This window comes from Arvicola amphibius, chromosome 1 (assembly GCF_903992535.2).
Source record: "Arvicola amphibius chromosome 1, mArvAmp1.2, whole genome shotgun sequence".
Taxonomy (NCBI): domain Eukaryota; kingdom Metazoa; phylum Chordata; class Mammalia; order Rodentia; family Cricetidae; genus Arvicola; species Arvicola amphibius.
Window position 1 is genome coordinate 180422215 of NC_052047.1, and position 14357 is coordinate 180436571.

Below are 14357 nucleotides of genomic sequence, written 5' to 3' on the forward strand. Positions count from 1 at the left end.
AGTTCGAGGCCGGCCCAGTCTACAGAGTGAGTTCCAGGCCAGCCAAGGCTACACAGAAAAACCATGTCTGGGGAGAAAAAAATAAGGAAAACAATTTGATATGATAATTTTTCCATCATATTAGGATATGTTTAAGACATATTTAGTTTCAGGACTCAGGAAGCAGAGACAAGTGGGTCTCTGTAAATTTGAGGCCACTCTGGTCTATACAGTGAGATTTTCCAGGACAGCCAGGGCTGTTTCAAAACAAAACAAAAAATAAAACCAATCAAACAAAAAACTTTATCGTATATGTAACCTTTATATGTATCTTGTGTAGTCTCCTGTTGAAAAATTTTCTAATTTAGGGATGGAGAGATGGCTCAGAGGTTAAGAGTACTGGCTGCTCTTCCAGAGGTCTTGAGTTCAATTCCCAGCAACCATATGGAGGCTCACAACCATCTGTAATGAGTTCTGGTCCCTCTATAGAAAAGACTTTCTAATTTATCTCTAAATTGTTCCATTATGTTCCTTGGGTTTTCAATGTGTGCACATCTGTCATTCATAAGCGATGATAATCTTACCTTCCCCTCCCAAGAACAGTAACTCTTGCATGTCTTAGGACATTAAGCAATATTTCTTTTTTTTTCCTTTTTTTCACTCTGGAAGTTGTTTTAGTTATTATGCAAAGTAATTGGTTTCCTTACGGTATTTTCATACACACATCCTTGTATTTGCTTATACCTACCCCATTACTACCGTTCACTTGTCTGACCCCAGCCCCTTGCCCCAAGGAGTCTCCTTCCTTCCCCTTTCTGCTTTTTAAAAACATTTCTTAGATTTTTGAGGCTGAGTTTCATTGTGTTGTCTTGACTGGCTGTAACTCGCCATGTAGACAGAACTGGCCTTAAGTGCCTAGAGATTCACACTCCTCTGTCTCCAGAGTCCTGATGTTAAAGACCTACAGCATCATGCCCTACCCTTTGTACTTTCATGCAATGTCTTTGTGTGTGTATGTGCGTGTGCGCGTGTGCACACATGGGCATGTGCGTGTGTAAGAAAATGTGTCATTTGTCTTTCTTTTTCCCTTCATTATTCTCTCTTGATTCTGTCAATTTTCATTTGATAGCTTTCTTCTCCCTCAACCTCCCTTTTCATTTTCATGTCATAAATAGATTGATTTTGCATATAAGAGAACATATCTTTCAGAGTCTGGGTTATTTTGCTTAGTATCATAATCTTCAGTTCCAGTAATTTTTCCCCTGAGAGTGATAATTTTATTTTTCTTTATGACTACATAAAATTTTATTGGATGGTTGGATGGATATATGGATACAGAGATATGTCGCATTTTTTATTTATCCATCTATTGATGGACATTGATGGTCCATATGTTGGGTATTGTCAATAGTGCTACAGTAAATGGATGTGCACATATCTCTATTAATATGCCAGCTTATATTCCTTTGGGCACAACCCAAGAGTGGCCTTGTGTGACACTCTTCCTGATGAGATGTGAATTCTTCTCAGATAGGAAATTGATGACAGACCAAAGTAAGGATACTAGCAACATCTAACTTAGTGAGCCAGTGAGTTTTGGGGATACTTACAGGCTCAAAATGACTCAAATGCAGGTGCATCACCAAAAGGGTGACATATCATGAAAGCTAGAAACCTGGAGCATACTGTACAACTTGTTAGACAAGTTGGAGGGTACCTCTCTGCAGTCCTTACACTTATATAAGCTTGAAAGGTGTGGGGGAGCTAGTGCTTCTGCTAAGTTTCAGGGACTTCCTGAAGTTTTCTAGTTGCCTACATCCAAAGTTTTAATGAGCTTCCATGCAAGGTGGAATATTTCACTTCCCTTTAAAACATTCTATGCTTTAAGGAGCTTCCTTCCAAGATGTAAGGTTTTATCAGAGGATCTTGCTACACATCAGGCATTTACTGAAATTTCTACCAAAGAATAAAAAGAAAATGTTAAGTATTACATATATATTATATATATTATATATGTTACCTAAATAATGTTAAGTATTACATATATAGAGAGAAAAATAACAGTATTTTTCATCTTGTTTTTGTGTCTTTTTGTACTTTCAAATGCCGTATCTTTTGTTTTTAATGTGTATGTGCATGTTGCTTACATGTATGTCTTATGGACCATGTGCATACATTGCCAGGGAGGACAGAACAGGGTACTGGATGCCCTGGGACTAGAGTTATAGGCAGTTGTGAGCAGTTGGGTCCTGTGGAAGAGCAGTTAGTGCTCTTGACCACTGAGCCATCTCTCCAGCATGTTTTCAATTCTGTCACAGTAGTCTTGTTTTAATAACACAGTTTCTCATTCTTACTTATTTAGAAAGTGAAAACAAAAGAGTCATCATGAAAAGGATCTCAAAGAGAAGAGAAGAGATTTTTAAAAAGGTAAAATATTAATGGGATTTTTGAGGGCTTTTAAAAAACAAGTTTTGTAGCATTTTACCAAGAGGTATGTTTTCCTAAAAACAGTGTTCATTTGCATTCAGTTGCTTTTGTGGTCTCTTGTTATACATTATGATCCTTAAATAGTTTGTAAACAACTTGGATATACTGGAGAGAAAATGGGTTTATAGAGGTCATTAAAAGCATCTCCTGCTTCCTCCCAGGCAGTGGGAATTCATCTTGGGAGTCCATCTACTGGGTGTCATTTCTTACCTATCATTCATAATGTACAGCAATAAGCATCAATGTGCAAGCGTCTTTGTTTTTTGTTTTGTGTTTTGAGACAAGGCGTTTCTCACCCTGATGTTCTGGAACTCTCTTTTGTAGATCAGGTTGGCCTTGAATCCACAGAGATTCTCCCGCCTCTGCCTCCTGAGTGTTGGGATTATAAGTGTATGCCACCATGGCTGGCTGCAAATACCTTTGATATGTTGACTTGAGTCTAGTCTATCCTATTCTAGGGAATAGTATAGGTGAATTGTATTATCGTTGCATCTTCAGTTTTTTTTTTGAAGAGGCTGCATACAGTTTTCCTAGTGGCTGCCCCAGTTTAGATTCCCACCAGTGCATGTATGAGTTCCTCTTTCTTCACATACCCACAGCCTGAATTCATTGTTTGTTCTCTTCATGATGTACATTCTGACAGGATGAGATAGGATCTCACACCAGTTTTAATTTACATTTCCCTGGTGGCTGAGAGTTTTGAGCACCTTTTCAAATATTGAAACGTTGCTTCTTTTGAGAGCTGTTTAGTACACTGTCTTGGTTAGGATTTTTTTTTTATTGCTGTGAAGAGACACCATGACCATGACAAATCTTATAAAGAAAACATTTAGTTGAGGTGGCTGGCTTACAGTTTCAGAGGTTCCGTGTAATGGAGTAATTAAAATGCTGTGGATCTCCAGCAGCTATAGCAGCAGAAACGCCGCAGGTCCCCAAGTGGCAACAGTGGGCAGTGGGTCCTGAGAGCATCCAGTCCTTTTCTTGCCTGACAGAGTCCTTTTCAGAGTCTCTGCCTATGCTCACATCTTGAAATGTTTGTCCATGTTTTTTCAAAAAGCTAATCAATTTGTCTAGCAGTTTAAAAGTTACACTAAGGTCTTTGATCCATTCGGGGTTGATTTTTGTACAAGAGAGATGTGAGTTGTCCTATACGTGTACATAGTTTTCCCAGCATCATTTGTTGAAGATGTCTTTCTTGCAATGTATGTTTTGACACCTTTTTCAAAAATTGGGCAACTCCAGCTGTATGGGTTTATACCCGAGACCTGAGTCCACACTGGGACACTAAGGAGACTGGGTTCTGATGTCAGCCAAGGTAGTAGCAGCTGTGACAGCAGCCAGGGCAGATGTCACCAGCAAGGAGAGAAGCAAAAGCTGTGACTTTGGACCACCTCATCTTGTTCCTGGGCTGCTGCTGGGAGGTGCCACTCACTTTTGAGAAGAGTCTTCCCCTCAGTTAATCCTTCTGGGAAACACCCTCAAAGACCTGCCCAACAGGTGTGTCTCCTGCTTAATCTCAGATTCCTTCAAGTTGACAGCCAAGATTAACCACTGGAGGGCTTATCAGCCTGGCTTATTTTGTTCCAAAGAATCAACTCCTTTTGTGATTGATTCTGCATGTTGTTCTTTTAGTCTTCATTTTATTAATTTCTGGCTTGTTTCCCTAAGACCTTGAAGTAATTCATCATGTTATTTATTTGGGAATTCTCGTTGTAAAAGCCTTTGTACCTGTAACTCTTCCTCAGTCATCTCCTGGAGCAACCATTCTCGACCTGTGGGTCGCGACCCCTTGGGGTTAAATGGACCCTTCACAGGGGTCACCTAAGGCCATCAGAAAACATAGATATTTACATTATAATTCATAACAGTAGCAAAATTACAGTGATGAAGTAGTAACACAAATAATGTTATGGTTCTGGTCACCACAGCAGGAGGAACTGTATTAAAGGTCACAGCACTAGGAAGGTTGAGAACCTCTGCCTAGGGCTTTGGATAAGTTGCACTTTTATTTTCGTTTGACTTCTGGAACTTTTATGTTTCTTCCTCGATTTCTTCAAGGATGCACTGTTTCTTCGAGAGACAGTTCAGTCTCCAAGTGTTTGTAATTTCTAGGATTTCAGCTACTGTCAATTGCAAGTTTCATTCTATGACTTGATACAAGAAATCACTTTGATCCTTTTGAATCTGCTAAGGCTTTATCGAGCTAAAAACAACTAAATGGCTGAAAATCAAAAGCAGTAATTAGAACTCCAAATAAAAGATGAAAACAAGCAACGAAGTAGAAAATATTCCTGACAGCATTTTCTCCTAGTCGGGATGCATGCTGCTCCCTTCTTCCCTTGGCTGTCTGTTAATGCTAGCTTTGTAGATGGGAGGAGGGGTGCCAGTCTCCTTAATCCAAACAAGTTAGGTCAGAATGCCCTCCCCACTGAGGAATGTTTGACAAAATTGTTGGAAATTAAAACTACATCTCCCTCAACCAATCTCCTGCCATCACTTCTGCGTCACTATCGTGGTATCTTTAGCTGTCTTGAGGATGGCGTGGGTGGTTAGTGAGAACGGGCATATCACCTCATGGTGACATCATTCGGGAGTTTTAACTGTGATACAGGAATCACTGGCAGATTTTGAAATTCTTTTGTAAAGTCCATTGACTAGATTCTTGTTATATTAATTTTTTTCAAACCACGATCATGTTGATAGCCTGCTTTGATTTTCAACATGAATCCAATCTTAATTTTTTTTTTGTGTGTGTGTATGTGTGTGTGTATGTGTATGTGTGTGTGTATCTTTGCATACATATTCATGCCATAGAACACCTGTGGAGGTTGGAGGACAGTTGTGGGTATTAGGGCTCTCGGTCTATTATGTGGGGCCCAGGGACAGAATTCACGTCGCCAGCACTGGTGACCTGCACCTTCCCCCCCTGAGCCGTCTCACCAGCTCCTGGATCCGTGTCTGTAGTGTAACTGTGAAGCTAATGAGCATCGTTTTACTTTCCCCACTCCAGGTCCCCACTGTTTTGGTCAGCAGGTATAACTGCTTTTTCAAGAGTATGTAATTACAAGATATATAATAATATATCTCGAAATTAAAGTTTAAAACCAGCTCTCACTCCATACCTCCACAGTGCGAGGACAGTTGCTTTAGGAGATTGAACTTTGAGAAACTACAAATGTTTATCTTTTTTTTTTTTTTTTTTTTTTTTGGTTTTTCGAGACAGGGTTTCTCTGTGGCTTTGGAGCCTGTCCTGGAACTAGCTCTTGTAGACCAGGCTGGTCTCGAACTCACAGAGATCCGCCTGCCTCTGCCTCCCGAGTGCTGGGATTAAAGGCGTGTGCCACTACCGCCCGGCACAAATGTTTATCTTAACACACTGAACTTTGAATGATGACACTCAGTTCCGCCTACCATTAGGCAGCTGGAATGGTTTCTGATGTTTGGGAGGGAAGTCAGAGCTAAGGACACATATTTGAGAGGCCATGGAGTGTACCATCCAAGCCTTGAGTACACTTTCTGCAACAGGGAACGACGTGGCCACTGAAGATACTAGGGAGAAAGTAGTTAAGAATAGAAGGCAACGTAGTTTTCAGAAGGAAGATGTGTGTGTGTGTGTGTGTGTGTCAGACACTACAGAGAAATCCTCAAGCCATGACACTGGTGTGACGCTGGTTTTTAAAGTACTTTTGTATGTGTGTAATTTAATCAGACTTTTCCAGAAGAAACATGAGGCTGGCAGCATGTAAGTACAAAGAACTAAGTCTCGGTCAGATTTTGTCATTTAAAGTTTTTCTGATATTACAGGTAGCAGTTACTTAATTTTAAGATCAATCATATATAAAGAATTCATATAGGTTACTAAAAAAGATTCAAGTTTGAGTAGATGAAGAATATGAATTGATATCTTACAGGAGATGAGGTCTGGAAGGTTGATTGATCATAAGAAAGCTGTTCAATAACTGCCAGATGCCATCTAACCTTCCCTGCTTTCCCCAGCAGATGTCAGGAGCAGCGTACAGCAGTACAGAAGAAATGATGGACAGGCATCTCTCAAAAGGTCCTCCATAAGTGTGCCACACTCTGACATCCTTGGGTTTTAGTTTTAAAGGCATAAATGATTGTTACCACCCTAGAGCTTCAGGATTCTAGAGTATAAACACAAACTAGGCTTCCTATATAACATAGGATGGGCTCAAGGAACTAGATAGAAGCTGAACTCCTGATGCTCCATTCTCTCCATCGTTAGCTGTATACGTGGAGGGTTTGCTGGTGTCTGAAGCTGGGTTAGACCTTAAATAGGTGTGGGTGCAGAAGACCTCCTGTGACTTAGTTCTATTCCTACCCCCTCTTCCTACTTGCACAGCTCAACAGGAAGGGGAGGAAGAGCGAACTGCAGGGGAACATGACCAACTCATCTTCCCTTTTTCTTTACGTTGTGTTCAGAACTATACAACCATTGTCTTTCTCAGAACATCCTATTTGTGGTAGAAAGTAACAAATGGCTTTGTGTGCAAACACTTCCTTTCAGAGTCCATTCTTCCATAATAATAATGATGATGATAATAATAACAACCTTGTGTGTCTTCAACATTGGTTCATACCTCAGAGCATTCTATATGGAATAGAAGTGTTCTCAAGGGATTTTTTTTTCTATCAAGGCAACCCCAAAGGTTCTTTGTCTGAGCTGTTTTATGTTTTGCTTGTATTCAAGAAAGACTCTGGCCGATATCTGAAGAAGCAAAAGAAGACAACGAAGGATTAAGGGAAAGTTACAAAAAGAATAAAATTTACCACAGATAAAACTATTCCCCATGAGAAAGGGCAAGAGACACAGGGTTCTGAGTGCTTGTGGGACCCTGGCCTTTTCTTCCTGCTCATCGTGATGGCTAGGCGCAGGTGCAAAGATGTACAATGAGTACTTTTGCTCTTACTGCTGATCAATTATAATAAAATCATGTGAACTCTATGTAACTTTGGTGTCGTGGTTTAGATGCGGAAGAAAATCGAAACAGAACAGAGACACTGAGAGGCAAAGTAAGAGAAAAGCTAAAGAATGCTAAGGTAATGCTTCTAATTGCTTTCTCCTGTTTTTAGAATGACTGTTTTTAGGGAAACACGGGTTATAATAAACCTTATTTTTAATGTCAAGAAAGAGCTGACATTGTCTTAATATAGCTCAATTCTAAAAGGCTTCAGTTTCAAGCCTGCTTTGCTTTTTTCCATCTTTCCTTCCTCTCTCCCTCTCTGTCTCTCTCCCTCTCTCCCTCTCTCCCTCTCTCCCTCTCTCCCTCTCTCTCTCCCTCTCCCTCTCCCTCTCTCTCTCTCTCTCTTTATGTCTTAACACCCTTTCTTAGTTAGGGTTTCTATTGCTGTGACAAAACACCATGAACAAAAGGCAGGTTTGGGAGGAAGGAGTTTATTTGGCTCACACATCCGCATCTCTGTTCACCATCTAAGGCTGTCTGGACAGGAACTCAAGCAGGGCAGAACTTTGAGGCAGGAGCTAATGCAGAGGCCATAAAGGGGTTCTGCTTATTGTCCTGCTCTCCATGGCTTGCTCAGCCTGCTTTCTTATAGAACCTAGGACCACAGACCCAGGGATAGCATCCCCCACACTGGGCTGGGCCCTCCCCCTCAATCACTAATTAAGAAATGCCTTACAGCTGGATCTTATGGAGGCGTTTTCTCAATTGAGGTTCCCTCCTTTCAGATGACTCTAGCTGGTGTTAACATAAGACCAGTCAGCACATACCCACTGTGATTTTAAAACCCAAACCAAGAGAAGTCAATCCGGTCACAGTAATTACATATGACATTCCAGTAAAGATAAATGTTTACATGTATATATACATTAACACACTTTAGAAAAACAGTGAGGGATTCTTATTTTTATTCATTTTGGGCCGAAGACTTACATGGTCTTCTATGCTTATTTTCTGTAAAATTTTGTGTTTCAGATCAGTCAAGGTGAAAAGTCCTCAGCTCAGCTGTTCACTGATACAAAGATTCATCAATGGTCTAAGGTGAATAACTTTTTTTTGAAAAATGTTTTTTTTTAAAGTCTTTATGGAGGTGTATCTTACAGAACAAAAATATTGTCCATTTTTAGCATGTGATACAGTCTTTTAGTTAAACTACAGACTTGTGTGATCAACACCACAACCCAGTTTTAGGCCATCTGTATCGTCCCATAAAAGACCCCCCCATGCCCACCTGCAATCACTCTTCCCACATGGCATTACTTCTTGTCCTAATACATTATATAAGATGTTATTAAAAGATAAACGTAAGCACATTAACATTTCACAGAGTTTTCTTAAGCAGATAGCAACTCATGAACTGGGCAGCTCCAGAGAGCAAGGGGTTAGGGACCCACCTGGGGCGCATGAAGGGAAAGAGGTCATGGGAATCCTGAAGAAGTAAGACAGAAAGGGGGGCAGCGACTGCAGTGTCCCTGGTAACCACTCAGCTGGCAGCTTGTGACTGAAAACTAAGATTTTCAGAGCAGATTCAATAATCTACCTTTTTATCCTGTCATATCTGTATCCCTCTTTTTCTTTTCAAAACAAGAACCTTGAATCTAATTTCCTTTGTTTAGCTTTTCTCAAGACCATTATCCATAACAACTTGTAACCAGCACACTAAACAAAGACACGCATTCGTAATCATTTTATGGGAATGTGGGCATAGTTTTCTAGGATACTTCCTGCTGATTGGGGGTGTTGATAATCTTATGGGGAACCCAAAGAAAATTTAGGGTTATGATCAAGTCCTGACTGGAGTATTCTGTGAGCCTGGATCATCTCAGTCAGCAATCTTGAAGCTGTTCTGGATGTAGAACTCAAAGGTAATTGCAACAGAGGTTTTCTAAAACTTTGGATCACCTAGGCTATTTGCTCCTATTGGAGATTTTTCAGGGAACTTCCTTGATTAACCCCTATTTTTCTTAACCCAGAATGAATCCACAGCCTCTCATTTCCTGAGGGGACAAAAGCAAACCCTCTTCTTCAAAGTAACATATATTTTGACTTAAATTTTAAAGTCAAGGCATTTTCAAAATATATAGGTTGGATCAATCCAGTAGCATTTATAATCAAATGTCTTTTAGCAGCTGTTGCTCCTTCCTCGGTGGTCAAACAACTCAAAGACAACACAATAACATATAGTATCCAGACCCTCTGTGTATTTTCTATCTTTACACGGCAAAACAACAACAAAAAAACAACAAAGAAACAAAAAACCCCCAAAACCCTCTTATTTATTTTATTTTTACTTTTTTTTAAAGACAGGATTTCTCTGTGTATCTTTGGCTGTCCTGGAACTCACTCTGTAGACCAGACTGGCCTTGAACTCACAGAGATCTGCCTACTTCTGCCTCTACCTCTGCCTCCCAAGTTTTGGGATTAAAGGTTTGTGCCACCACACTTTCTTTCTTTCTTTCTTTCTTTCTTTCTTTCTTTCTTTCTTTCTTTCTTTCTTTCTTTCTTTCTTTCTTTCTTTCTTTCTTAAGGACTTTATTCTTTTTCTTTTCTCTCACAAGCTTACATATATTTTTTTAACACACTGTTTAGAGGTTTTGTTTTTCATCTGAATCTCTATTGTACATTTCCTTTTCTGACCACATTAGTTCTTAATCTGCTAACAATATGGCTAGGATTAAATCTATATCTTTGGCGGCTGGGTCCACCCTGTTCCTTAATTTTTTGAGAGTCTAGCTTCATGTTGGAGGTGCTGATGGGAGCCACATTTTTTGTTACAACCCTGTGGAATGTCTAGGGTCATGCCACCACCAAGAAGCCTGTTCAGGTGAGGAAGCTAAGATGGGCAGATGGTAGGTGGGAGCTGGGTTCAGTTTTTCTCTGAACCAGGTGGCTAGGGTTAGATCTGGCTCTGGCCTGTGCTTGTGGCTAAAAGCCTCAGGTAGATGGCTTTTTGTGTGTGTGAATTCATACCCCCACATTGGACACCAAGTAAAGCACGATTAATAAAAACCCAGAGACTTCAATAATAATAAAATAAAAATATAATAAGAATTTCCACACTCAATACAAGTTTATGAGTTCAGGAAGCTGGTGATAAGCAGAGACAATGGGACAGCTTGTATGAGCAAGTGGAAGCTAAATTCTAGATATAAACAAAATACAAGGTAAATTTCCACATTTCATGTGTTTTGAAATTCTTTGATTTCTAGTGTGACTTTTTTCATGGAATTGAGTCCCTTCTAAGCTTCTCTTAAGGCAATAAATATGCATGAGAAAGAAGTGGTATGATTTGTATTCCAAAGGATCTGAATTTGCAGCATGGACAAAGGAGGATTTATTTATGAATGAGGTCTGCAGCTAAGGATATGCCACTCAATATTGTGGGAATAGGATGGCATGGCGTGTGGGGGTGAGCATATGTCATTAGAACACTTGAAAATTGGAGCATTGACATGGAGCAGCATTTCGATTAAATAGTGAAATAATTCTCTAACTATTAGGGTCAGCATGAGAGGGTAGAGAAGGGGATTTTGGTTTTACTCTATTTTGGTTCTCACTATAGTTACCAAAACACTTAAAAAAGCGAAGAGGTAAAGGTAAGTTATGAATCAAAGCTAAATAATATAATCTGATAAAATAGCTGCTCTATTGTTCATATTTTCTACTAATGATGTGGGATGTTCTATATATATGATGCTCTTATTGGTTAATGAATAAAGCTGCTTCAGCCTATGGCAGGCTGGAAGAGATACATAGAGAGAGTAGGCAGAGTCAGAGAGATGCCATGGAGCTGCTGAAAGAGACAGACACCAGAACCTTAGGTAAGCCACAGCCTCGTGGCGATACACAGATTAATAGAAATGGGTTAATTTAAGTTGTAAGAGTTAGTTATTAAGAAGCCCGAACCATTGGCCAAACAGTGTTATAATCAATAGAGTTCCTGTGTGATTGATTATTCAGGTCTGGGTGGCTGGGAACATACAAGCAGTCTTCATTTACATACTAAGCTGCCATCTGCCCTATTATGGAAGTGTTTCTCACCTTCAATGTAGACAATGCATGTATCTATTTCATTAAACACTTGTCTAATGCTGTTTAACCCCCAGACTGAAGTCTTGCTGGATGAAGGTCTCTCATTTTTCGTCCTGAGTGGGGAAGAAGACTCAGTCGTGAGCCGGTCTGCACTGCAGGTTGAATTTGTTTTTCTATTTTACATCCTTACTCTTCCCCAAACCAGCAATTTATTAAAGTCATAGAATGAAAGAGCTGGACAGGAAATGGATCCATTTATCATGAGTCTTTCTCTGTCCCACCAGCCAGCTTCCAAATAACAACAGAGATTTTTTTATTTATTATGAAAGCTCAGCCTTTAGTTTAGGCTTGTTTCTAACTAGCTCTTATAACTTAAACCATTTCTATTAATCTATGTGCTTCCACGTGGCCCATGGCTTTTACTTCTCCTTCTACATGCTTTACTTCCTCTGCCTCCTGCTGGCAACTCCCCTTTTCTTCTTCCCAGAGCTCTCGCTGTCTGAAAGTCCCACCTGTATCTCCTGCCTAGCTATTGGCCATTTAGCTTTTTTATTAAGCCAATTACAGTGGCATCTTTTACACAGTGTAATCAATTATCTCACAACATCCTCCACCACTCTCTCACGTGCACACATGTGTGCATGCGTGTGTGTGTGTGTGTGTGTGTGTGTGTTTTGTTTTGGGACAGAGTCTTTCCCTGTAACAGGTTGGCCTGGAGCTCTGGAACCTCCTACTCAGCCTCCTGGGTGTTAAGATTGCAGACGTGCACCCTCACCTGCCTTGGAAGCTCCTGACTTCTCTTCATGTTGTATCCTTCACTACCTTTGGGTGTCTGATGGAAGATACTATGCCTGGAAGTCCTATCTAAAATAATAGTCCTAGCCCAGCCAGCTCTTCCCCTGCTTTGTTTTTCTCCATAAGTCCTAGTGCTACCCAATACAGATGTTTTCATCTACTTATTTTCTTCCTGGAGTATATTAGGACTCATCCAATATTTGCATATAAAAAAGCTATTTTTCAGTCCTTCCAAGATCTTAAATACTAAGCCAGCTGACCTTCCAGCATCTTAAGATATAGGCTAAGGGGTAGTATTTTCTGGAAAAGGAGAAACTTCTGTCCCTGCTCATCCCACCCAGCAGAGCGCAGGAGCCAGGGGCACTTTCCTTCTCATAGAGCAAGTATGAAAGAAGCCAGCAAGGGTGGGGCCACGGGCCTGGCTGGGCATGCTGGGGTCCAGGTTAGAAGAATGCCAACAAGGGTTATCTTGGAAACCTGTCTTCCTAATGGAAGGCCGTGGGAAGCCACTATTCCTGTCAGATAGAGAAGAAATCTTCTTTTCAGGAGGCCAAATTTGAGTATGACCCCTTCCTGCTAAGAGAAAGGTGCTTGGGTGGCCCAACCTAATCCCTGCACTCAGGGTGAAGTCTGAGGATGCTCTCAGCAGGTTCTGTTCATCACTCCACAGCCAGGGACAGATGTTCCTTTGAGACAGTCAGAGACAGCATCTCCTCTTGTCACACAGTGCTCAAATGTCCATCTACGTTTGGATCTTCCGAGCTTAGGCTCCCTATCACCCAGCAGCTGACAGCACAAGGAGTGTTCTGCTGTGAGCTGCACACTGAAGACCAGGAAAGGGATGATCTGGGATAGCAGTTGGATTAGACTAAGTGAGAAAGAGTTAGAAATACAGGGCTTATTGAATTAAGATTGTAGCCTGACCCAAGATGAAAACAAAGACAGGTTAGATGAGGCTCTCAAAGATGCCTGTAGGTCAGGAGCCATCATCAGGGTCCACTCTGGAGCCCCCTATACTCAGACATCCGGATTGAGAACGCTGGCTGTGCCCCCAGTGGTGTAGAGGAACACTGGCATGGAAACACCAGCTGGGGCAGAGAACCCTTCTTAGCTGGTGATAAGAATATTTAGGGAGCTCCTCTGTGTGGAGATTCCCCCACCCCCCCCCCAAAAAAAATCTTGCTTCTGCTTGTTGGTATCATACAACAAATTCTAAAGACATTCCTCAAAGATATCCAGATAGAAAATATTTCTGTGATTTCCAAAAAAGGGGGGGGAAGGGTAGGGAGTGGGGAATGATGGTAGACAAGCCTGAGTGACAGTTAACTGTCCTTCATGTTGATGCTGGGAGGGAAATGAGGTAGAAGGGTGAGAGAAAAACAGAGAAACCGTGACTGAAAGATGTCATCATGAAACCCAGTTCATCATTAATGAAAACGAGAAGTTGCTGAGTCCCCAACTCCAAAATACTTTCAAAAATTTGTTAGGGTTGATCAAAGACCAGGTAAGGGTCTGGAGTCACAAGACTTCTGTGAGCCAGGAGTGCTGGACCACACTTTGGATGCGTATGCAGCTCAGCAGCTGTCGAGAACCAAAGCAGGGAGATCATGTTTTATTTCAGGCCAGTGTGAACTTCACAGTGTGTTCTGGACTAACCAGAGCAACGTACTGACTCTCTATCTCAAAAAAAAAAATAAATAAATAAATAAAAAAATAAAAAAATAAAAATGATTCTGTAATTCTATTTTATTGCTTACCATAAATGTACATTTTCAGAATTGAAAGTTTTTTAATGGATGCTATTTTCTTCAATATGTAAAGATTTTTACATTACATAGTCACCTGAAACAAGTGAATTATTAATTTTTTGTGAGTAGACCCATACTTATGACCATGATAGAAAGATATCAAAATAATATATCTATTTCTTCCTATACTCAGATTTTTACACAACTTTTATAAATAATCCTATTTTAGAATTTCACTGTAACCACTTTGGATGCCAAAATGTGCTCATCTCAGTTGCTCTATTATCAATAAAGATTCAGGAGTCAGGTATTGGGGGTGAAAACCTGATAGATC

At 40.5% G+C, this 14357-nt stretch overlaps 1 protein-coding gene across 1 annotated transcript in view; it reads left to right on the forward strand.

Annotated features, from left to right (window-relative positions):
• Window positions 1–2364: 2364 nt before the first annotated feature.
• Cc2d2b (coiled-coil and C2 domain containing 2B) overlaps window positions 2365–14357 on the forward strand; it is an 82912-nt gene continuing 70919 nt past the window's right edge. Inside the window, exons 1-5 of the mRNA XM_038316070.1 lie at window positions 2365–2406; window positions 6466–6523; window positions 7457–7527; window positions 8424–8489; window positions 11555–11638. Coding sequence (XP_038171998.1) covers window positions 2365–2406; window positions 6466–6523; window positions 7457–7527; window positions 8424–8489; window positions 11555–11638 — 321 coding nt within the window. The remainder of the gene's footprint in view (window positions 2407–6465; window positions 6524–7456; window positions 7528–8423; window positions 8490–11554; window positions 11639–14357) is intronic.